The 24,629-nt window shown below is 46.6% G+C and overlaps 2 protein-coding genes across 2 annotated transcripts; one reads left to right on the forward strand and one right to left on the reverse strand.

The window, feature by feature from the left end:
* The first annotated feature begins 1,425 nt into the window (after positions 1–1,425).
* LOC118209101 (dapper homolog 1-like) lies at positions 1,426–13,489 on the forward strand. The gene is made up of 4 exons (XM_035384249.1): positions 1,426–2,051; positions 9,426–9,555; positions 10,317–10,445; positions 11,357–13,489. The coding sequence occupies exons 1-4, from the start codon at positions 1,803–1,805 to the stop codon at positions 12,748–12,750; spliced, it is 1,902 nt and encodes a 633-aa protein (XP_035240140.1). The 5' UTR covers positions 1,426–1,802; the 3' UTR covers positions 12,751–13,489.
* Positions 13,490–17,502: 4,013 nt separating this feature from the next.
* On the reverse strand, positions 17,503–23,687 carry LOC118208829 (C5a anaphylatoxin chemotactic receptor 1). Its single transcript, XM_035383743.1, is given in 3 exon segments — positions 17,503–18,306; positions 18,308–19,011; positions 23,584–23,687. Coding segments are annotated over 2 exon segments (1,053 nt in total). The 5' UTR covers positions 19,009–19,011; positions 23,584–23,687; the 3' UTR covers positions 17,503–17,954.
* Between the last annotated feature and the right edge of the window lie 942 nt (positions 23,688–24,629).

Genomic DNA, 24,629 nt, shown 5'->3' on the forward strand with positions numbered 1-24,629 from the left:
TCTGTACCTGTCTGTACTGATGAAAACGACCATGCTTCGGGTTTGTCCTTATTCTGGCAGATATTTTTATCGGTCGCTACACCACAGGTGCAGTGTGAGGTGAGTTATTCTGTTGTTCTAACCGGGGTAAGTAGCACAGTCTCCCACAAGAGGGCCAGTCGCTTCGGGATCAGAGAACCATTTGCTTTCAACGTGGAGTTAAATGTTAAAATTTAACAATAATTTCCATGTTTATAGGTCTGTGAAACAGTGGCTGCAGTCTTCCGCAATGTATAGCCGTCCTCATCCACATTATTGTATATATACATGTATTCAATACATTCAAGGGGCACAAACAATACCTTGGTAAGATGCACACACCTGGAATTCGTACATGCGGGTCACAAACACGTTTAACCAGAAGTTAAACATAAATATTCAGCTCCTGTCACTTGACCGACCAATTTACAAGTCCCCAAAGTCTATGGCTTTTTTTTTTTTTTTTTTGCTTTTTTTTTTACAAACACTTTTTCTATTCAATTTTATTTTTTTCTATTCTTTCTATCGTTCCGTGAAACAACTGCAAAAAAATTAAAGCGAATAAATGCGACGGACGTTTCTGTTGCAATTATGAAAGTATATCTATGTGTTTATAAATTCGTTTAGTTATTCACTGTTGGAAATTTTCGTTTTCGTCACATTATTTATTTTACACTTGTAATTGTAGCTCTGCATTGAACTCTGATGATGACATCACACATGGTTAAAACCTATTGTATAAAGTAATGTGTATTTACTCATGGTGGCTGGTCAGTGTGAGAATAAAGTAAAATTAGACTAGCATATCATACATTTTTATGTTATTGCATTTATAAAGTTCATCTTACATTCTCTGGTTCCTTTGTTATTAATCCAGTGTAGAACAGAAACAGTAAATGTACTGTATAGTGTGATTCCCCTAATTCTGAATTCACGGATTCATGATAAGCGCACGAGCTGCGGCTGCTGGACGAACCGAATATGGAGCCAGCCTAGCAGAGGAATTAACGAAATTATGCCATTCACAAAGGGCTATTACTGCAATTGAAGTAGGTCTGGTAATCTTTTCAGTAAGCTATTCTACTGCCGACATTGTTGGGCTTCTATCGGCCATAATGGCTTTTGGACATCTTTATGCCATTACGTTGATCTGGTGACAGGCACGCGGCGTAATTGTGTTGCGACGCTGTATCCTTTTTATGCACGGTCGTCTCATTCATTAATTTCACGTTCATTCAAAACTGCGTTTTATGAAGCGATGTCATCTCCGAACGAAATTTAAATCCGACTCGTACCCGTGTAGAGGCCAGAATGGTTGTGAAGGGGTGGGGCAGCCAGACTTGCAGCAAATTCGAATGCGGGGAGAATAAACCGTGCAAAGACTCCCGATGGCTAGTGTCCAATAGAAGCAGGAGTTGATTTCAGAAGGCGGGCGATATAATAAATATTAATAGCGTCTGAAAATTGAGAGCCAATCGGCAAAGAGAACTGTGGAATACAGTAATGAGTAGTTGACAGCTGCGATATGGAAACTAAGCAGTGAAAGAGAGAGAGGGATGGGGAGAGGAGCCGCGATGTTCGGACTCCCACAACTGTACCGTTATTCTGAAAATTATCTTCACAGGAATGCACGCACTTCAGTGAATGCTACAATAATAGCAAGCTTATGTTGAAAAAGTAAAGGGGAAATAAAAAAACATACTTGCAACCGGATTGAAAGCTGAAGTGGAGAAAGTGTGACAGAGTGGGATTCTATTTCAAAAGAAGGGTGCAAAGAGGGAACCATGCACCGCGCGTTCTCCTTTCCTATGACTGCCGAGCGCAGTCGGAACAAGGAACGCCTGGAGGCGAGTCTCGCCGGACTTTGCGAGCTGGAGTTGCTCAAGCAGAGGCAGGAGTGTCTGGTTCTTAGCGCTTTGTCTCTTGGGGACACCGTCCCGGGGCACCCCGCCTGGGGTGACCTCCAGCCACCCCTCTCCGCCCCCATGGGCCCTAGCCGCGTGCAAGACGACTTGACTTTGAGACGCCAGCTGGTAAGAACGCGTTTGAATGGTGGCAGCAATAAAACATATATTATAAATGTTTGTTTGACGGCGCTTAAGTGTGCAGATACTGAGCATACAGGCTAGTTCATGTGTAAGGGTATGGGGAATGCACGACTGTGGGAAAGTCGTTTATCGACTTGCAGTTTGTGGACTATAGCCAATTCAAGTCGGCGACGTGCCGAAGTAATAACATTACAACACGATTAACATGTACAAACCATAAATTCAAAATAACGGAGTGTATGCTCGTACCGAGACCAGAAAAGGTGCCGCGGGCACTGCTTTGTGGAACCGTGACCATTTAAGGCAAACACTGGGGATTTGGTGGTGGTATCCCTATTGTCCAGTGACGCCGAAGCGGAACGATTACCCCTATCTTCAACCGAAATAACTTCATCTGATTAATGATCCTTTTGTCTACACAAGGATGGGATCGTGTCCGTTCCACGGGTTGTGATTTATGTGCTGCGGGAGAGAGAGAGGGGGAGGAACACTCATCGTTTCCATAACATTTAACGCCGTTATGTTCCATTGTTCTCCTCATATCTATTTTTTAGTTTGCATTCTCTAGTTTTGTTGTATTTTCTGAAACAAGAGCATTCTTTTTCCGATAAAGTTTTTACTCGCCTATATTCTGTCAACAAAATCTTTCTCATAATGATTATTGTAATCGCTTGTTAGTTTTGGGCGTTTTTGATGGGTTTTGGTTGAACTGTAGCCTACGTTAATTTGATCCCTCAGCCTAATGTAAACTTTTATATGACCAAATATAAACAGTCCTTTTTGGCTGTTTGATGGCATCTGGCATGAGCACTCAGTAAGAAAAGAAAAGAAAAAAAAAAACAATGATTTATTCAGCAGCTAAGTTCTGGTGTGGGTAGTTGCTCAATGCTTTTCTGTGTTCCAGTGTTTCATAACACGGGCTCATTTGATATCAAAGTGTTCGGTGCCCTTGATCATTGAATAGATTTAGCGTTTATCTTCTTTTGGTGATGTAGCCTATGGGCGTAAATCTCAGAAAATTGTTTCGCACGGGGATCAAGGGGGCGTGAGCACGGGACAGCAGATTTATAGCTATACTGCTGTCCATCCGGCTCAAGGCCATGGGCTATCAACGAAATGTAGGAGTAGATATGAATGAATTCTACAGAGTAGTTTTTCATGTTATTACTATATAATTCTCCACGCTCTGTCCAGAAACTAACCCATATTGCATTAACTTGCTTTGTACTAGTGCATATGCCCTTAAGCTTTCGACAACTGCCGTTGTGTTGCTTAATAAGCACCCTCTCTCTTTGCCAGACTCCACTGCCTGTAAAGAGACGGGACGCTTGACTTGCACACGGTCCCCAGTTTCAATGGAGGGTCTGTTTAAAGGGGTGAGCGAAATTAAATGAGCACCTCTTTCTCCTCCGCCTCCCCCTCCTCCCCCAGCGTCTCTCTCCACCGCGGTGTACACAATAGCCGCGGGTGGAGCTGAATACCAATGAGCTCGAGTCCACCCCGGCAACTGCCTTGGGGCACAGCGCGTGTCTTGGGCAGTTTGAAACCACCAGCGAGTAGCTACGTCACCCGTCGACAGCGGCGGAATAAATTGACTTCGATGCGATGGTCGCCGTAACATTTCTATTTCTCTGTTATTTATTTTCTGTGAGAAAAATGACAACATCGTGCAAAGCAACATCGCCATTGAAGCGATACTTCTGAAAAGGATGTAGTCCCAAGGGTTCATTGAAAGATGTGTCAGTTGAATGATGGATATTTGCAACGCTCTGGGTTTACTCCAGTTCATTTTAGTATGCAGCTGCGTTCTTGGGGGATTCATTAAGAAATGAACTAGGGAATTGGATCAATACCTATTTAAAAGAAGAAAAAAAATCCACTTTCTTTTTCGATCTCTCTCTGTCACACACAACTCAACCGTGCACGTGCCTTCGATTTCAGCCCAAGTAATACTGAACGCCTTCTCCAGCGATGCGCGTGGTGCTTATGAATGAGATCTGGCAACCCCTCCAGCAGAAGCAGGCTTACTGATTGCCAGGCTTGCGGGGTGTGAGAGCTAAAAGCTAAATACTATGGATCAGGACTAAGTCTCCAGTAATCCCATTTCACCACAATTCCAGGGGCTGGAATAAGATCTTTTCCTTCAGAGTACAGTCTTCCCACCCCAGCACCCCCCCCCCCCCCATAACCTGCGTGGCCCCCCAAGAGGGGCTGTCCTTCTGCCCCTGCGTCATGTGACCAGGCAATCAGTCTGTCCACAACACAGCCCAGTTGTGTTGACTGACGGCTGAGGACGCCCAGCAGCTGAGAAAGCACTGCGAGCTGCGCGTGTTCACTGGCCCAGACCCCACACCATGAGGGGGGAAGAGAGCGAGAGAGCAAGAGAGCGAGGGGGGGGGGGGGGTATGAGTGTTTGAGTGTGTTTGCATGTATATCTGCACGCACATTTCAATGTTTTTGGTATTGCTGTATGTCTACACAAGTATGTTTGAGTGTGTCTATTTGTGTTCTTATATTGATGTGTGGGTTTATCTGTGTGAATGCATTTGTGTGTGTGTATGTGCATGCTTGTATATGTGGGTTTATCAGTGTAAGTGTGTGTGTGAGAGTCTAAGGGAGTGAGTGAGTGTGATGGGGCAGAATATTTCATCTTTGATCTTTCAAGTCCGACTGTGTTCTTTTCGTCTGTGGTGTTGGCGTACGCATGCGAGTTTGACAACGTGCTTGTTGTGTCTGCCACTGTTCTAGCATTAGTGTGTAAAAGTGGAACTCTCTCTTTTGCTTTTTTGTGATTCTGTGTGTGCACATGCATGAGAAAGCTGGAACCTCTGTGTACGTGTATGTGTGTTTATGTGATTATGTGTGTATGTTAGAGAGAATTAGTGTATATGCATCTAATTTATTCACAAAGGATGCTCTAAACTACTCCCCCTCACTCTCAATCAAATAATGTATCTATTTTTAATTAAATAAAATCTATTTTTATTAATTTGCTCACTCAGGAACTTTTCTCAATTTCTTATTCAAATTATAATGACTTTACAATGTGTAGTAGCCTGTTACAAAAGCAGGCTGTAGATGTGAAACAGATTTCTCTCTTTTGCTATTTATTTTTGTGTTTATTTTTGAGCAGAAGTTGGTCTGAAGGAAGCAAGGGCAGTGTTCTAGAAAGTGCTGGTTTGTATGTAATGGTGGAGGTAACAAAGGAAAATCAAAAGTTGAACTCTCTCTCTCTCTCTCTCTCTCTCTCTCTCTCTCTGTCACCCTCCCTTTCTCTCTCTCTCTCTCTCTCTCTCTCTCTCTCTCTCTCTCTCCCAGACCCCCAGCAGCTGTCTGACTGTGTGTCACCTCTCTGTCAGTTTACTGGGGGAGGGGGTGGGGATATTAGGGGGGGGGGGGGGGCTCCCTGTAGGAGGGAGAGTGGGAGACTGCCGCCTCCTGGAGTTTCGCGCCTGGCTGTGTTGTGTAAACACAGAGGACTGTCGGTCGCGTGTGTGCATTGGGGTTAGGGTCCAGAGGGGCCTGAGGTAGGACCTCACCCCTACTAGATCAAAGCCGAAAGCTCTATTTAGAGCAGTCAGCCTGTTTGCCAGGCCAGTATGTACAGGCATAGCTGCCTCCTCTGGGAAAGAAGAGGTAAGAGCACTATGCATAACAGCACAGCTTTTGTATTAGCTCATAAAAGCATTCCTGATACGTGTGCCAGGGTCCACAATTCAATAATTTCTCACAACAAAAGGTTTAATTGTTCAGTAATCCTATCTGGGAACTGTGAAATCGTTAAGACTGTTGGGTTTCTCTGAAGGATCAGCTCCGTGTGTGTGTGTGTGTGTGTGTTTGTGCACCCGTCTTACAAGGAGACTGAATAATTGACTTTGTCAAATTGTTTCTCAGATTGATTAATTTCAGTTGCTCTCTCTCTCTCTCTCTCTCTCTCTCTCTCTCTCTCTCTCTCCCTTTCTCTCTCATGGTCTTTTGCTGCCCAAGCCGCCATGTTGCCATGCCAATTCAAGGGTACATCACAGGGCTTAGCTAACCGGCTTTTCAGCTGATTTCATTTTGAAACAGAAGGGTCTGATCTATGGCCCTGGGCTTCGAATGATGAGAACGCAGGCTCACTGCCTTGATCTACCTCCAGCAATGAAAGTACTGTTAAAGACCCACCCATGCCCACTGTGAAAACAGACTGGATGGCCAATTATAGTCAAGAAGGTCTGTGCAGTGGTTGTATGGAGTTGACCATATTTGCAAGATGCTCTTGTTTGTTTTCTTACCTGCATGCTGTCCTGTCTCAGGACTCCAGTGTAAAGTACAACACAAAGTAACAGGAAAATGCCTGTTTTTGGTGAAGCTGTTTTCTTTCTCCACAATTTTCAATATATGTCCAGGTATTTGGGTTCTCATCTCCAGTTGAACCTCTTCCTGATCTGGACTCAAAATGGTGAAACACCTGGTTGTTGCAGCATAATATGGATGTGTGTTTTCACACCGTGAATGTAACAGATTGTGGTCTTAGTGGGGGGGAAAAAACACTCTGCCTCCCTCTGCGAACAGGTGACCACAATGACCATTTCCACCTGTAGGGTGGAAAAGTCAGCAAAACAGGCATCTATGTGGAAATGAGCCGTGGTGACCTCGGTTCCCCACCTCCTATCCAGATGGGTGGTCTGAGATCAGTTCAGTTTGTCTATGGGGAGCGTGTGCCAGACCCTTGCCTATATAATGTTTGTCTGGCAGCACTAAACTAGGATCAGCTTCCATAACCCCCCATGACAGTTAGTTTTAGGGATCAGCTGACAAGGGAAGACAGCACACAGGCCCCATATCCTGCATGCTCCAATCTTAACCTTTAAACTTTAACCTTTAACCCTGCCCTCTCTTCACACCTACCCTTCCCCCTTTTCTAGCATAAAAAATAGAAAGATAGGGTCTGAACTGGGAATGGGAGCCTTTAACTCAAGAGGGACCTAGGAAATAAGGGAAGGAACCTTTAATTGGAAAAGAAACTGTGGGTTAGGAGAGGGAACCTTTACTGGAGAGGGAAGTTTTAACTGCATGGGAGAGATAACCCTGGGCCTTTAACCATTAGGGAGCGGGAAGAGAGTTAGGAGATGGGAGTGGGAGATTGGAGAGGAAACTAGGTTAGGGCACTATGAGCTGTCAGGCTGCTTGTTGGCCCTTGTTCTTTATGCAGGCTGTCAGACCCCTGCTGTGTTTTCACCCCCGCCCCCCCCTCCCCTCCCCTCCCCTCCCCATGGCACCGGCCTACTTTCACCACTTCTAACTGCACACGCTGCCTGCTTGCTCTCTGTAGCTCTGCTTATGGATTTTCCAGGTGGAGAGGGAGTGACTGCATGACGGTGAGTGCATGAAGCTGGGCCCGCTCGCCGCGGAGGGTGGGGCAGAGGCAGGGGCAGGGCCCGGGCCAGGTGGGGTGGGGTGGGGGGTTGGTTTTTACAAGGATAGGTGAGGAGTGGAAATGCTGGCTCCTTTCCACCATATCAATACCAGAGCACTTGTCACACATGTCACTCACTCTGGGCCGAGAGTTCAGCTTAGGGTAGATACAAGCATTACCCTGGAGGCAAGCTGTCTTCTATCATGTGTTATCTGACCCTTACGAGACAGATGGTCAAAACAACAGGACATTCCAAAACACACATCAACTTTGCTTTCCTCAAGCCAATGAAAATGGGTTTGGAATTTTGAATGTTTGTTCATTACGTACTGTAAAACTTTTAGACCTTTCTTGGCAGGGCTTTATGAATACGTCATAACGCAGTTATAATGCTTCATGAATTAACTGCTGAGAATATTATTCTGCATGGCTGATGGCACCTGAGTTTGCACTGTGAGATTTACTGGTTGCAAACCTAAAATGGCATTAATGGTTTATGAATACACCCCTGATTTATAAGGTCACTGGGGCTCATTCATCTGCATGTTGCTCAGCGGAAACCCCGCGCTGGGAAATCGGCCGCCTTTGACCGCGTGATTGAGCCCGGTGTGTGCGCCTTTGCCTGTGACCCGTGAGCGTACAGCGCGCGTGTAAACATGAAAGAACATCGCAGCATCAATCCCGCGCATCGGTCCCCCTCTGAATTATTCAGTCGCCATTAACTTCCGACTTAGCGGTCCCAGCTGGGTGCGCGTGTGGGCCGTTTTCGCGTGACTGAATTTGCGATCTGAGCACACACGGGCTGTGGGCTGTGTGTATTTCGTTCTGGGAGAGATCTTTACAGTTCTGTACTTCGATTCCTCGTTCCGACCCGCTGAGTTTCAAGTCAGAAGGATCTGAAATAACAACAAGAGGTCAAATACCATCGCGAGATATGCGCTATTATATTGAATGAACAATGAGCTGCTCAGAAATCAGCAGTGTCAGTGATAAGGTATTTATAGCTCACCGCCTGTCTTGCCTAGAGCATTCATCAAAGTGCATTTTTGCAGCAAGTCTTTGGAACGATTTCTGCATGTGTGGTTGTTCTTGCTGTCTGTCTGTGGAGTCCTTGTGCTAAAGTTTAGAAGTAGGAACATTTCCCTCTATAGCTGCTTCTTTATCATGCAATATTTCCAATTTAATTTCATTTGCCTTAAGTTAAAACAACTTGTTTTTTTTCATTAATGCCACCATTGGCAATATGTGTTTTAGACAACTGAAAATCACAATAATATATAGGATCTGTAAGTCACTTTTTGTCAGGCTTGGTGTTTTACAGGAAGCCTAGTGATTCTGGAACATTGTGAGAACTCCTATAAGAAAGTAATTGCTAATAGTTACACTGGTGGATTTGCATGAATCCATGCGGTTGCAATTAGAAATGAAATGATTGACATATCAGCTGTGTTCAGTCACTGTAGTTTGAGAGGGTTAGATTCTGTGTGAGTGTGTGTGTGTGTGTGTGTGTGAGAGAGAGAGAGAGAGAGAGTAATGAAAACTGAATGGTTGGTTTTTGGACTCATTGACTTCCCAGTTGCAGCAGTGTTTGAGTGCATGAATGGTAGTCTGTGAAAATGAGTGACTGCATATGTGTCCCTGTGTGTGTGTGTGCGTGTGTGTTTCACTGTGTGCATGTATGTCTGTGTGTGTGTTCCAGTGCATGTATCACTGTGCATGTGTGTCATCATATGTGTACATGGCTGTGCGTGCTCGTAGGTTGGTGTGTGTGTCACTGGGCTTGTGTGTCACTATGTGTGTGTATGGCTCTGTGTGTGTGTCACTGTGCGTGTGTGTCACCATGTGTGTGTGTGGCTGTGTGTGTGTCACTGTGCATGTGTGTCACCATGTGTGTGTGTGTGTGTCTGTGTGTCACTGTGTGTGTCTTCCTGCCTGTGACTGTCCTTGTGCCTGTGTTACAGAACAGCCTGCAGTGCGCCCCCTGGGGGCTGATGGCAGCACTGGCGCAGCTGGTGGGGGACCTGAGAGTGGACATGGAGACGGGGTGTCCCGAGCCCCAGGGCGACATGGGAGACAGCCGGTCGAGCTCAGGTACTGTCCCGGCTATCTGCCCCAGCTTCAATCCCCCTGAACCCTGGCCTATGACCTTTGCCCCTTGACCCAAACCAGCTCCTCCTTTGGACAGTTACTGCTACCTTTGGTGCCTCTTTCAAACAGTCCTCCAGTCATTCAGCTGAATCCTAGTTTCACTGATCATGTTTCAAATGTTCACTGATCGATGGCATACGAATATAAGATCAGCAAAGAAGATGATGATGATGTAGGCCTTGGTCCGCAGCGAAACTGAATCGGCCTCCTTTGACCTGAACTAGGATATGACATCAGGGTAACTGCGGGACACACATGCTCATATTCACATGCACAATTATGGGTTGTGGCGAACCAACACTAAAATATGCTATTTCATAGGATCGCTGTCTCTTGCATAAAAATTGAGTACGTTGCCTGCTAAATTGTTGCACTTAAATGTGTCAGAAAACCTAAAAATTGCCATGGTTTTAAAATGTTTTTAATAAATTGTTTCCAAAATTGGGAAACATTAGATGTTTTAAAACTTGATACAAGCAAGATAGCTTTGTACCTGGAGTCTGTACGTTTCAGAACTGTATGAACAGTTTTTGAAATAGTTTCAGAGGGGGTTCAGTGAATTATTTTCACAGCAGTGGATAGTTAAATGTTGAAAGCATAAAATTTCAGTAATTTTTTTTCATGAAATAACAAGATGAAATCTTTGTGACACTGTATGTGTACATGATGGCAGTGTAACGCTGGAGTCGTTGCGGTCTCCCCAGGATTTTACGAGCTGAGCGAGGGCCAGTCTCTGGGAGGTGTGTCCGACCCCTCCATGTACGGGGAGCTCTCCTCCAGCTGCTTGGGGGAGGGGAGGGTGGCCAGCGTGGGAGAGAGACCCAAGTCTGTTGGTGAGTAACCCCCCCCCCCCCAAAAAAAAAATCTCAGCACCATCATCGGGATTCTCACACGTCAGTCACCTCTTGACACAGTCAGACCATGGTTCTCAGGGCCCCACACACAGGAGACCTATCCGACCAATCGGTGAAAGCGATGGGTCCTGACCTGAATAGGCCTGAGCCCTCTGGTTAGTCATAAAAATTCTTTAACCTGGACAGAGACAAGACCACACTGTACACATGCTGTGGCACATCCACCAAGAGACAGAAATGCTTTTTGTACCACACGCACACACACACACACACATAAACACGACCAGTGTGCTGTTACAGTGTGTCTCTCAGTGTGCTCTTATGTCTGAGGGTCTGTGTGGGTGCGTTATATCTGTGTGTTACTGTATGTCTGGGGGTCGGTGTGGGTGTGTTATATCTGTGTGTTACTGTATGTCTGGGGGTCTGTGTGTGTGTGTGTTATATGTGTGTGTTTTTGTGAATTTCTGTGGGTCTGTGTGTGTGGGTGTGTTATATCTGTGTGTTTCTGTATGTCTGGGGGTCTGTGTGTGTGTGTGTGTTATATCTGTGTGTTTTTGTGAATTTCTGTGGGTCCGTGTGTGTGGGTGTGTTATATCTGTGTGTTTCTGTATGTCTGGGGGTCTGTGTGCATGTGTGTGTGAGCTATATCCTCGTGTTGCTGTATGTCTGAGGGTCTGTGTGTGTGTGTGTTATATCTGTGTGTTTTTGTGTATTTCTGTGGGTCCGTGTGTGTGGGTGTGTTATATCTGTGTGTTTCTGTATGTCTGGGGGTCTGTGTGCATGTGTGTGTGAGCTATATCCTCGTGTTGCTGTATGTCTGAGGGACTGTGGTGTTGTCTTAGCTCTGAGGGCGTTTCCCAGCTCATCTGAGCCATGTTTACACTCCACAGGCGACATCTTCATGGCCAAGCGTGATGGGCTGCTGGATCCCTGCCCCCGCCCCATGGTGCCCCGCTCCTTCTCCGCCCCGTATCCATCTCTGGAGGGCATTGCGGAGGGGGCGGGGGAGGAGGGCCCCTGCCCCTGGGGCTCTGGGTACCCCTCCGCCGGGCTGGACGAGGACCCCACAGCGGAGGACTTCCAGGAGGCCCTGCGGGTGGAGAGCTACATCCTGGGCCTGATACAGCGCCGCATCCTCCCCCCACGGCCTAGCAAACCCCGCACCACCCTGGGGCCCGAGACCCGCGGCGTGGCCCGGCAGAGCAGCCTGCGACGCAAGGAGGGGCCCTACGGCCCCGAAAACCGCAACGCATCACCCAGCCTGCCCGCAACGGACGGCCAGTCCTGGAGCTTCCAGGGCCTGGAGGAGGAGAGGGGTGGGGGGCCCGCGGTGGAGGACTGCCTGCCCCCTAGGTTCCCCCTCCCCAGACCTGCTGCTCCGGACTACCCCTGCAGGGGGCTGGACCCCAGCAGCAGCGAGCCCGATTCACCCCAGCGCCTCCACGACTCGCCTCGCACCCCGTCGCCTGGAGAACAGCTGGTGAGCGCCCACTACATCCCCGCCCAGCCCAGCCGCGCCCCTCCCGCCCACCTCCTCCGCTCCGCCCACCGGCCCCCGGGCCCTGCCAAGCCTCACCGGACTCCCTACTCCCCAGAGCGAGCCCTTCTCGCTGGCAGGTCCCGGGCACCTCCCAGGAAGTGCCGGGGCAGCGAAGCGGAGAGCCCCGCCCCCAGGAAGGCGGGCCGGCGGGCGGGCCGCTCGCAGTCGGAGAACAGCCTCCTGGGGCAGCGAGGCGGGGAGCGCAAGTACAACACAGTGGAGCGGGACGGGGGGCGGGGCTCCCAGGCTCGGCCCCGGAAGCCACAGCCGGGGAGTCTGGGATACCGCCGCTGGCGCTCCACCCAGGAGCTGAGCCAGGACGAGGGGGAGCCGCCGGGAGAACAAGCCTGTCGACGCCAGAGGAAGCCCCGCCCTCCCCCGCCGCCGTACCCCTACCCCTATGCCCCGCATGCGCACACTTACCGCCATGGCGAGGGCCCGGAGCTGGCGGCCCCCTGCAGGGCGGAGGAGGCCTACGCCGTTCCTCCCGCGGGCGAGTCAGAGAGCAGCCTCAGTGAGGGCGACTCTCCAGGCTCCAGCTCCCTCTCCACCGACTCCGACGAGAGCGGCGGGTTGGTCTGGCCCCAGCAGCTACCGCCACAGCTCACCACCGCCACGCCCCCGGCCCCGCCCGGCGGCCCCACCCAGCCCAAGGCCTTTGTGAAGATCAAAGCCTCCCACGCCCTGAAGAAGAAGATTCTGAGGTTCCGGACCGGTTCCCTCAAAGTCATGACTACAGTCTGAAGCTCTGACTCCCACATCCTGAAGGCCATTGTGCCTACAACTCCCATCATCCTCTGCCCATCCTTACTTCAGATTGAATCCTCTAATGGGGGAGCAGGCCAGAAATTTAATCTGAACTACCCCTTCTTCTGAAGTCGCATAATGTCAAACTTACGCCATTATTTGGGGTTCCCAATGTACTGGGGTTCCCAATGTCCTCAAACCTGTCCTTGCAAGACAAATTCTAGTGATGGAACCTCATGAAAAACCCATAGGATACTGCCCAGTAATTTAAAAAGTTTAAGATTCAGAGGACATAAGTCAAGGGGAAACATTAGTTTTTCAAGCTGGACTTTCAATTTACTAGCGTGTCTAGCAATGTTCATGTACTAGTGTTGCACAGATTGGCTAGCTGGTCGGCTTGTGCATCAGGCTCCCTAAAGGTGCTCACCCCCACAGTACCATCAATAGACCAGCCCTGAATTCACATTAATTTGAAAAAATAACCCCCAGCACATTTGTGCTTTAATATCACTGAAGACCTGTGGAGAGTTTGTGGCCCCAGCTCAGTCACGACTGTGGCCGTAATGCCAGCACTCCAGAGAGAACATTCTGCGTTTGACCTCCTCCCAGCATGCAATGGGCCGAGTGGCCCATGCGTTCCGGTGTGTCGCCACACCCGTAGATCCCTGTGCGTACCTGCCTGTGGCCTTGTATTTGTGAATGAATGTAGCCTGTAAATAAAGAGATGTTACCTCAACCTGTGTGAGTCAGCTGGACTGAGCTATAATTTGGGATAACTTGGGGGTGGGGGTGGGTAACACCACAACAGCACTGTCCTGCCAAGGGGGTGACAAGATGAGGGGTTTGAGATAACAACTGTTGCCTGGACAATACCATGTTTGGAATGTATGCCCATCAGCACCAAACTGAGCTGCTGAGCTTTAATAGAAACCTGGTGTGTGTCCAGTGTCCGAAACCATGTGAAGGGCTAATCCAGTAAGGGGCTGGGGTGCGGGGCGTGAGGGGGGTGTGGATGGTCAAATGAATTTCCATTCACTCTATTCAGGAAACGCTTAGAAATTAAATTAATTAACTGAAATATGCTTGTCATGCTCTTCAAGGGCATTTCAAGTAATTAATTGAATTTCACATTGTTTTCTGAATTGACTGACCTGAAGTGGGATTTGACCCCCTAAACCCCTGCTGCCCAGCAACGCACAGGCACAGGTAGGCAGACAGCCCCACCCAGGGTCATGCCCAGAACTGTGGCATGCTGGGAGATAAGGGCAGGGGGTGGCAACTCCCTGCGTTGGCACTCAGAACCAGCCTGGCGTGCCTCCGAAGGGCCCCAAGCATCTCTCTGGTGTAAACAATCCGTGCCCCCCAGAGAGCTAATGAGATAATTATCCCCAGCTGGGCCTTAACGAGGCACAAGCAACCTCCCACATGGCCCTCCCAGACACTCTGCAGTCTCTGTGCCACTGACAGCTGATCCCAGACCAGGGAGGCCAGCCTCAATCCTGATCCCCAAGAGTTAATGTGAACAAAGCTGGAACTGATCCAGGACCAGCAGTTTAAATAAAGTGCATCTTTTTTGAGCCTGGAAAAGGCCACTGAGTGAGAGCACACTAACCCTGTCCTACACACATGCACACACACACATACACAAACACACATACACACACTCATCGATTTACACATGCATGTGCACACACACACACACATATACACACAGGCACACTCGCACATAAACCCATTCACCCATGTGTATGTGCACTCGTACATACAACCACAAACGCACATAAATATACACATGCGTGCACTTTCACACACAGGCATTGTACACATGCGTATGTGCTCAAGCACAGTGTACACACTTGCATGCATTCAAAGAAACGCGTATGCCCACAACGCTTACAAGCATTCAAACACGCACGAGCAAAAGGGAGAAGAGAAGATGAAGGTTTTCATTTTCTCTTCAACTTTTCAAAACAGAATGCCGAATGTTCACTTCTCTTTGAGCCACTCATAAATATGCTCTGTACAGACGTTTGCACAGAACGGCTGAACTGTGGTGATGGTGTTCGAAAGCTAAAGCAGCAGGGTGGCCGTTCTCCGGCAGAAGAAAGAGTTTTCTGTAGCACCCCCCCCCCCCCCCCCACTACCCACTCCATCTGGACACAGTTATAGAGACCAGGAACCTGGAGTATTTCCTGTTGAGAAATTGGGGGGTAGGGGGGAGCACGGGGGTAAATTAAAACCAAGAAATCCAGAAACGCAGAGAAACAGAGAAACAGACTGACAAATGGAGAAAGAGCAGAATGAGGGGAAAAATAGAGAAAGGATTGTATAGCCCTTCCCTCCAACATCTGGCTTTGATTAGAGCAGAGGGGGAAGTGGGGAGGGGTGATTGAGAGATGTAGGGGGGAAGGGAATCGGAGCAAGGAGGAAATGATGTTGTTTAGTTTGGTTTGAGCTCCTGTCTGTACAGACTGAGCGCATTCTCTTTCTGTATCAGTCTTCCCTGTTCTTCACTCTCGTCTGGATGAGCTAATGCCAGTCTCGGGAGATGAGTCGTTACCTTCATATTTCAACCACCCCCTATGCCCCGCCCCCTACCCCAACATGCACACAAGCTCTCCCTGTCTCTCCCTCTGTCCTTCTCTCTGTCCTGCTCCCCCTCCTCTCCTCCTCCCCTCTCTCTCTGTCCCAATTTTGAAGAAATAAAATTTATCTTTATTCATTTCCATTTCCTCACTCAGGAACAAATTTCATGTTCAAATTGCAATGACTTTTCAATGTACAATATTACAGATGCAGGTTACAAATGTGAGAATTGACTTTCAAAGAGTTTTGCAAATTAATTTCTCTCTCTTTTTCTCTCCCTCTCCCTCTCTCTCTCTCTCTCTCTCTCTTCACACTCCATTTATGCTGATGCAAAGGAATTCTTAGTGCTTTTTTCCTAATGGATGCATGCCAGAAATTTCCATTTCAGTGCCCCATTTGTTTGAGCGATATACTTTACCAGTACTTGAATGTGACTGGTGCAGAACTTATCCCCCATACCCCCCACCGACTATCACAAACAATGCATGCCATTTGCAGTGGCCATGGTTTTATGTGGAGTTCATGTGTCACATTTTTACTGTGATGAAAGCAGTTTTACCAAAAAATGTGGTTTGATAATATCCTTGTACACTCCCACTAGATAATGTGTTTTGCGTGTCTGGGACAGGTTTTAAATGGATATGCATTGCTTTGCTGAACTGCTGAACAAACGATATAATATAGATGTGAACGAATGACATGTAGAAAAGGCAGTTTGAAAGCAGGAGGCTTCAGATCAGCCATGTGGTGAAAGCGGTGCCTGTGGTGTGCAAAATGGTATGTGCTGAAGGCAATCAGAGGTGTTTGGGTGGGTGGGGGGGAGATCCCCTGCTGTGGGCAGACCTGTGCCAGAATCCCCGTTCAGTCAAAGCCAATGCAATGTCAGAGGCGTGGCCATTCTCAAATATCAGAATGCTTACTGACTCCCGAATGTCAGAGAGCATGGTATTTCTGAAATTCCAGAGGGTGTGGTGATGGTGGTCCAGGAATGTCAAAGATTTCAGAATATCACAGAGTGCGGAAGTGCCAGAATGTGATGTCAAAGGGAACGTCAGTTCAAGGCAAGAGAGGATTTTTGCCTCAGGATTCCCTCTAACCAATGTATCTCTCATTGCATTTGTTTGTTTTGTGCCTCTTAAAACTACTTAAAATAACCTTTGATGAGGTCTCCCTTTTAAAATGTTTTCAGAGACAACAGGTTGAAATAAAGGCACCAAAGCACTAATCTGTCAATCATATTCTCCTGCAATCACAAAAAACCTATATTGACACAGGGCAGTAAACACAAATGTTAAACCTTTTCTTTACAATTTGACAAGTGAGTTTAAGTGATGAACTGGACAAATTGTGTTTCTTCGAAAAGAAAAATAATAATTATTACTTTTAATTTGCGAGTTTAGGACAAAAGTGAATTGAATCCAACCAATATTTCTCAATTAAAAACTTAATTTTTCTTGTAGTTTAGGGGTGTTAAAATGGTGTATTCTGCTTGATAGGAACACGCTCAAGATTCTACCATGTATTTAAACTTTCTTTATGTTGTTGACCTACACAAACAGCTTCCTTTTTTTCAATTTACAGTCCGCTCCCACCGCATCTTTATTGAACAAACACTGCCACCTGCTGGATGTAGCTGTAGGGTCAGAAAGGCCTTTCCAGACATTTAGCAAAAGTTAAGAGACCACGAGGACAACAAACAAACTGATACACTGATTAGAACAAAATGTCAGTTTTGTGCAAGGAATGGAATATGAAAATTCAATATCTTCTAGCGAGTGCAAAAGTATGGTTTGTATGAGATGGTTTGTATGTATAATGCGGTTACATTTGTGTATTGGCCTTTTCTGTCTAAGCATTTAACCAAATTCTGCTTAAGTTGCCTTTTAATCAGGAGAGAATGCAGTGAAAATTGTACCTAAATATACGTTTAAATGGCACAAAAATCAGTAACACAAATCATTTAGTCTGTCTCCATGTGCTAAAGCCAGGTTTACAGCAAGTCATGGCCCCTGTGGGCCCGGCAGCTATTCTGTAGTTAGTTTATTTGTCTGTCTGTCTGTGAACAAATGTACCTGGAAAAGGGTTATTTCGTTATTGCGAAAGGATTACAGCAATAAAGAGAAGTACTTGTGAAGTCAAGGCAGAGAAAGTTACACTTTCCCATTTGCCAGTCAAGTTTATAAAAAACTTTATTCATATCAATGAAATGCTTTTTACTAACAAAAACCTGCCAACTCCTTAAGTTCTTTTCTACTATATAAGCAGTATAAGCATTAAATGGTTGTACTGTACATGAGACAAAATTCAATTTGTTCATTAACATTTGTTCTTGGATAGAAATGTTTAATAATAATGATAATTACCTGTTATATGCCAAACTAAGGTATTTGCTGAAAATGACTAGTCACTTATAATGGTGGGATGTAGCGCAGCCTGGGAATGTGATGAAAGGAGCTAGCGTCAGGATACTGCTACTGTTGTTTGTTTTCTAATTTTCATTCTAAAAAAAACTGGTAGTCTAGTTGTAGCTGTGAAAATGACTGACAGGTCATATGGCCTCGCCACCTCCTCATCCCAGCCTCGCCCCTTAATTTCAACAGCCACACCTCCAGCCCTTACATAGTTTTCTCCTGGATGTTGTCGCTGGTGCTCTTGGTGACGGAGAAGCTGGGCCCGCTGCGGCTGGGTTCCTCGGCCATGAAGCTGAGCATGCCACGGAAGGACTGCCTCATGCTGTCCTTGAAGCTGCGGCCCAGGCACACGTAGAGCAGCGGGTTGAGGCAGCTGTTGAAGTAGGCCAGGCAGAGCGTCAGGACGCCGGCCAGCCGCAGGGAGGAAATCCGCGGCGATTCGTGGGGCGTGACTCGGAGCAGGAAGTCCGTCACGTGCAGCGGGAGCCAGCACAGGAAGAAGCTGACCACCACGGCGCCGATCACCCGCCGCGTGCGCCGGGAACGGGCGCCACCCCCCCCGCCCCCGGCTCGGCCCCTGCGCCGTTCGGGCGTACACCACCCAGTGGCACGCCACGATGATCAGGAAGGGCAGGAGGAACCCCAGCAAGAATTGCACGATATTCACCACCAAGGAGGCCTGTCTGCTGAGGCTGGGCGAGCACACTACCTTGTCGCTTCCCATGCTTACTTTCTGCATGTAGAATACGTGGGGCAAGCTCAGGACCAGCGCCAGGGCCCACGCCCCCAGGCACACCCACCTGGCGTGCCTGGGGGTCCGTCGGTTCTGGCACCACACGGGCCGGGTGACCAGCAGCCAGCGGTCCAGGCTGATGAGCACCAGCAGCAGGACGCTGCAGTACATGGTCAGGTTGAACACGGCAGGAAGAAGCTTGCAGCCCACCTGGCCATAGGGCCAGTGCTGGTCCTGGGCCAGCGGAACCATCAGCAGGGGCAGCGACAGGCAGCACAGCAGGTCCGCCAGGGCCAGGTGCCGGAACCACTGCGAGTTCACTGAGCGCGGCATTCGGAACGCCGTCACCCATGCGACCACAGCATTACCGGGGGCGCCCAGCAGGAACACCAGGCCATAACACACCAGGGCGGCCAACTGGGGGGGTCCTAGCTGAGTGGGGCCCTCTAAGTCTGACCAGGGATCAGTTGAGCAGTCGTCATCTAAGTCAGTGCAGTTGGAGTTGAAAAAGTCGTCGGATGACATCTTCTACAAGGGCCGTAGTGTCACATTCAGAGAAGAAGAGCGGAGCAGAGAGAGAGCAAAGAAATATGTGACTTTACTTTTAATTGTACAGTATTTGACAAAAATCCCAAACTTTCATGTTCTTACTTACTTACAAAGGCAAACATAAATGTGCCTTTCCTTTTACTGGTTGTTAACTAAAATCACTAGAAGAGATTGCAAGTGCACATATGCATGATTACGTCCTTTATTGTGAAATTATTCCTCGTTGTGGCTGCTCTTTCAGATTACAGAAATGTCGTTTAATGCCTTTTTTTTTAATGCCTGTGTGTCAGTCTTCACCACTGCCTCTTGGTTCATTTTAGTTCAGGTCAATGCAATTCATTATATTACATTCCATGAGTAGACTTAGTGGAAGCTTTTATCTAGAGCAACTTTATCCAGAACATCAGCGTTAGTCTCAGGAATGATGCATTACGTTATAGTCATTTATCAGAGGCTCTTCTTCAGAGTGACAAAAAGTTGTAGAGAACTTTAGTGTTACCCTTAAGAACAGTGGTTTTGAAACTCGGTCCTGGGGATGCTGGTTTTGGTTCCTACCACAATTGCAATCGCAGAATTTTAACAAGCTGTTAGTTTTTCTTAATTATGGGTTTTTCATGTTTAGAGGGATTATTTTACCCTTTAGGCCACAATATGTCAAAAATTGTAAAGCATACCATTAAGATAAAACCACAAAAGTTAAAAACCACATTAAGATAAAACCACAAACCAGATACTATTTGATGATGCTTAACTGGGTGTGGTGCAATGCATTAAAGATTAATCGCCGCTGCAAGTGGCTACAACTGCCGATAAAACCCAAATATGCATGAGCACTCTCATTCTTTCCTCCCTCTCCTTTTCACTTGACTTGACCTCCCTCTCTCTTATCATCTCTCAATCACTTCTATTTTTCAGAATCATTTGCTTGCACCAAGTCACTTCCTTCCTCCCTCTCTCTCCCCCCCACCCTCTCTCTTCCGTGCTCTCTCACTGCCCTCTTCGTTTCTGATGTCTATCCTCTTCTTTCCTCCCCTCTCTATCCATTGCTCACTGTCATCTCTTGCCCTCTGTCTTTCAGTTTCTCACTGTCCTCCCTCCACCTCTTGTCCCTCAGCAACCCCCCCCCCCCCCTCCCCGAAGCTACGTAGTGCAATTTTACAACTGTGAAACAGATTAACAGAATGTTCCAACCCAACAATCAGATTACACCACATAAAACTGGATCAAGAGATTATAGCAGGTGGAAAAAATAAATGTATCCTTTATCTTTCTTCTCTCATATCCCAGAGGAGGTTTGGGACATGAAGTCTGAACGGACCCTGTTCAAAACCTGTCTTATGGAAGCAGCTGCTAGGGGCTGTGGTTAAAAGCTAGTCAGTCAATGTCCTGGCAGTAACCCAAGGACCCATTGGTGGACTCCAGCGGATAGGGAGGCTGTCAAGCTGATGAGGTGTTCTGGGTCTGGCTGGTTTGGAGGACTCATGATTTAGCAGACAGGTGCTGGCAGGCAAAAAAGGAGAGGGGAAAGGAGGGAACCATCCAGCCTGTTCTTAGCCAGGGCAATGAAACTCAGAGCTTGACTGGGGATATTTTCAAAAGGTGAAAGGAACACTTTGAGGAACTCCTAAATCTAACAGACACGCCCTCTGTTCATGTGGCAGAGTTTGAACAATCTGAGGGATCAGAGCCCATTTCTGTAGCTGAACCACTGGAGTGGTTGGAGGGCTCCTCACTGGCAGAGCACCAGGGGGAAATGTTGAAGGCTCTGTGTGTTGTTGGAGTGTTGCGACTGACATGAATTTTCAATGCCACGTGGAGGTCAGGAACAGTGCATTTGGAATAGAAGACCAGGGTGGCGGTTCCCATCGTTAAGAAAGGAGTCATTTATGCCAGGAGAAAGGTTATGCAAAGGTGCTGGAAAGATTATGACCGGTAGTCCAACCTCAGATTCAAGAGGAACAATGCGGGTTTTGTCCAGGTCATGGAACAGCGGACCAACTTCTCAACCCCACGCAGATGTTTAAGGGGGATATGGGAATTTGCTTATCCAGTCTATATGTGTTTTGTGAATTTGGATAAGATATATGACCGCGTTCCTCAGGGTATCTTGTGGGAGGTGCTGCAGGAGTATGGGGTGCCTGGGACACTACTGCAAGCCATTTGGTCCTTGTACACTCGAAACGAGAGCTGTGTTCACATTCTTGACATTAAGTCAGGCTCCTTCAATGTGGGTGTCAGACTCTTCCAAGGGTGCGCTTTGTCTCACCTCCTTTTCTTGGTATTCATGGATAGGATTTCAAGGCAAAGCCAAGGTCTGGAGTGTGTCCCGTCTGGGGACGTAAGGGTGGCATCTCTGCTGTTTGTGTATGATGTCGTCCTTTTGGCCTCATCTTACTGTGTCCTCTGATGCATGCTACAACGGTTTGCAGCTGAGTGTGATTCTATTGTAATGAGGATCAGCACCTCCGAGTCTGTGGTCATGGTCCTCCCGCAGAGAAAGATGGCTTGTCCCCTTCAAGTGAGGGAGGAGCAACTGCCCTAGTCGAAGTCCCTTTGGAGTCATTACAGGCACCTACACCTGGGAGGAGAACCAGGGGCAGACCTAGGACACACTGAAGAGATTATATCTCCTGGCTGGCCTGGGATCGCCTTGGGATCTCCAGGATGAGTTGGAGGAAGTCGCTGGGGAGAGGGACGTCTGAGCTGCTCGGCTTGCCCTGTTGCTACTGCAATCCTGACTTCGACTAAACGGTTAGAAAATAGTGTGGTATGTATGGTATCTTGCATGTAGGAGATGATAAAAATGTAATTAAATATGTTAAATACAATTAATGCAGCCATTTGGAAAATGAATAGCCTGTTATTCACATGTAACAATATGTTATTCATGGGACTGTGTTTAGATTGAACACGTGGAAGGTGAGAGCTAAATTTTCTGAGATGTTTCAAGAGATCATCAGCCTGTTTCAGGAGGTCAGAGCTGCACACCCACCTTAGTTAATCAATTCCCAATTAATTATTTTTTTCTGTCAATTCATTGGTTTCGCTATAATTCATCATTTTCCATTTGAGGTTGTTTCACAAAGGATTGGCCACATTTGTCCTGGAGAGCCATTGTGTTTAGTTTTTTTTTTTTTGTCCAAAGACACCTCAAAGACACCTCAAATTTCCTTCAATCATTAGTGTACTACCCTAGAGAGACCTTAGCTTAGTCTTTATACACAGAGAGCACATGTAAAGGCCCAAAATGTTATAATTGATCATAATCAGATTTGTCCATAATGTAATAGAAATTAAATGTAATAAAGCCATAATGTAATACAAATCCAATAACATAATAAATCTTGAAGTTGTAATGTAAGTGCATTTTGTCCATAATGTAATAACGTTTTACAATACAACATGTCAAAGGCAGATGGAACCTGGATTGATTGTTGTTGATGGGGTGTATAAGAATACTAAAGGGTGTAAAGAAAGGGTGTAAAGAAGGGGATGCTGTTCCCATTTCTTGTACAGAAGACCTTAAACATGTGATAAACATTATTGCATTTTGTTCCAGTAGGGATAGTACAAAATTTAAGGTGCCCTCCTACTAGCCTGCAAAGAATATATGACAGTCCAGAAGTACATTTACTTCTGGACTAACATTTCAGGGAAAAGTATTCACAGCTGTTACTTATCTTGGGTATTGTTGATACCTGATGGAAAATATATTACTGCAGCTATAAAAAGCATTTGCCCCCCTTTGACTATTCCTCCTCTCCCCCTTCATGTTTAATTGTAAAATTATAAAATCCTGTGAAAATGAATTAATTTGTAAATGAATTACCTCCTTTTTAATTATATATGATGCTTTGTAAAGCCCCATAACAACGATGTACTGCAGAAGTACTCCAAAGTTCTGCAAAGTATATTGAAGTACCACACTGTGCCACAAAGTATGTTAAAAAGTATTGCTAAGTACCCAAAAGTACCCCAGAATACACAAACATACCCAAATTACAATTCACACCAAAGTGTCCCCAAGTATCACAAAGCACACCACAGTGCCATAAAAAGGCCACCAAGTGTCACAAAGCACATCACAACGCATGTAAAGAATTACAGGTCAAACATGCACAAGGTACCACAGTACTACAAAGTGCAATAAAGAGTACCCCAGAACTCAAAGTAGTGGAGTACAGAGACGTTTCAGTGAGCTATTACATTGCTGTTTGATCTTATTACATTATCTCGCCAAAAATGGGCACCAGGCCTGTAATGTAATAAATTGTCAAAAATCCCATTACACCGTAATTTAAAGTCATTACTGGATATTTATTATTTTATATATGTGTATGTGCGTGTACACATACAATTCAGTGTCACATACATGAACTGGCAGTCACCAAAACCAATCCAAACGTCAAAAAATTAACCAGAACAAACATAATAATAAATTTTGTTTCTCATACACCAAATGTTTTTTGCTATTCGATAACACTTTATAATAGCTGGTAAAAATGTAATCCTGCAGGAATAATAATCAATAGAATAAAAATTAAATTTTACCTCTGCGTCTTCTCCAGAGCTGTGGGTCCTTTGGTGTGTTGAAATGGAGTGATAACACAACTATGCTCCTAAAGCTTGCCTCAATTATTTCAGCAAAGCAGGGTCAGAAAGAAGGAAGTGAGAAAAACTGACAGTAATACAGGTCATGGAGCGGAGCAGTGTTTCTTTATGACGCAACTCTGGAGGATGGGGGGGGCGGGGGGGGGGGGGGGCGGGGGTTGGTGCATATATACTTATGATATGTGTTGCAAGGTCAAATTAAATACTACATTCAAATTATATCCAAATCTACATTCAAGTTACATAATGCAGCCACAGTGCCTGTGCTATGAATCACACCTCTTCGGATACTGCATGAAATTGTATGTGTGTGTGTGTGTGTGTGGTGCCACTGTTACTCATGCACAAATACACAGTTAAAAGCAACATTTTTGGACTGTGCGAGAATTTTTGTAGTTTTTGCTCTGTGTTTCAGCACATTGGATTGTTACTTAAATGAGATTTATTTCTACTGTTAGGCCGAAGCCTGATTTTGAACCGAGGCCATAGAAATGTAACAAAATGCAGAACTGGTTGGAGAGAAAGAGATGATGCAGAGCAACATAAACAGCCACCATCTGAGAAGGAGAAGAGTGCTGACAGTGAGAGGCTTGTCCCGAAAATGCCTATGCAAAACCCATAAAAGGAGAAAAAGGAAAGAAACGGGCTGAAAAGGCAGTTTAACACAAACAACACAGCATCTAAAGAGAGTCACAACTAAAATCAGTAGCTATGGGAAGTGATCGGTTTGGATGATGAATGAAGATAGAAATGCAAGCGTGACGAATTAAGGGTGTCATGATAGAGATGTGTTTATGGCGTGAAGGAACGAGGTCCTAAAAGACGACACAGAAAGGCTGAGAGTTCTTGGAGTAGGACACAGCAGCGAACAAGCGGGAGGATGCGCCCAACGGAGAGCTCGGCTAAAGATTAGCTTCCTGAGGGCAAGTGCCACGTATCATCTGTAGAGGCTGCAAGACTCATCATACCTGCGCTTCCTCACTGTG

The sequence above is a fragment of the Anguilla anguilla genome, chromosome 12 (assembly GCF_013347855.1).
Source record: "Anguilla anguilla isolate fAngAng1 chromosome 12, fAngAng1.pri, whole genome shotgun sequence".
NCBI classification, from domain to species: Eukaryota; Metazoa; Chordata; class Actinopteri; order Anguilliformes; family Anguillidae; genus Anguilla; species Anguilla anguilla.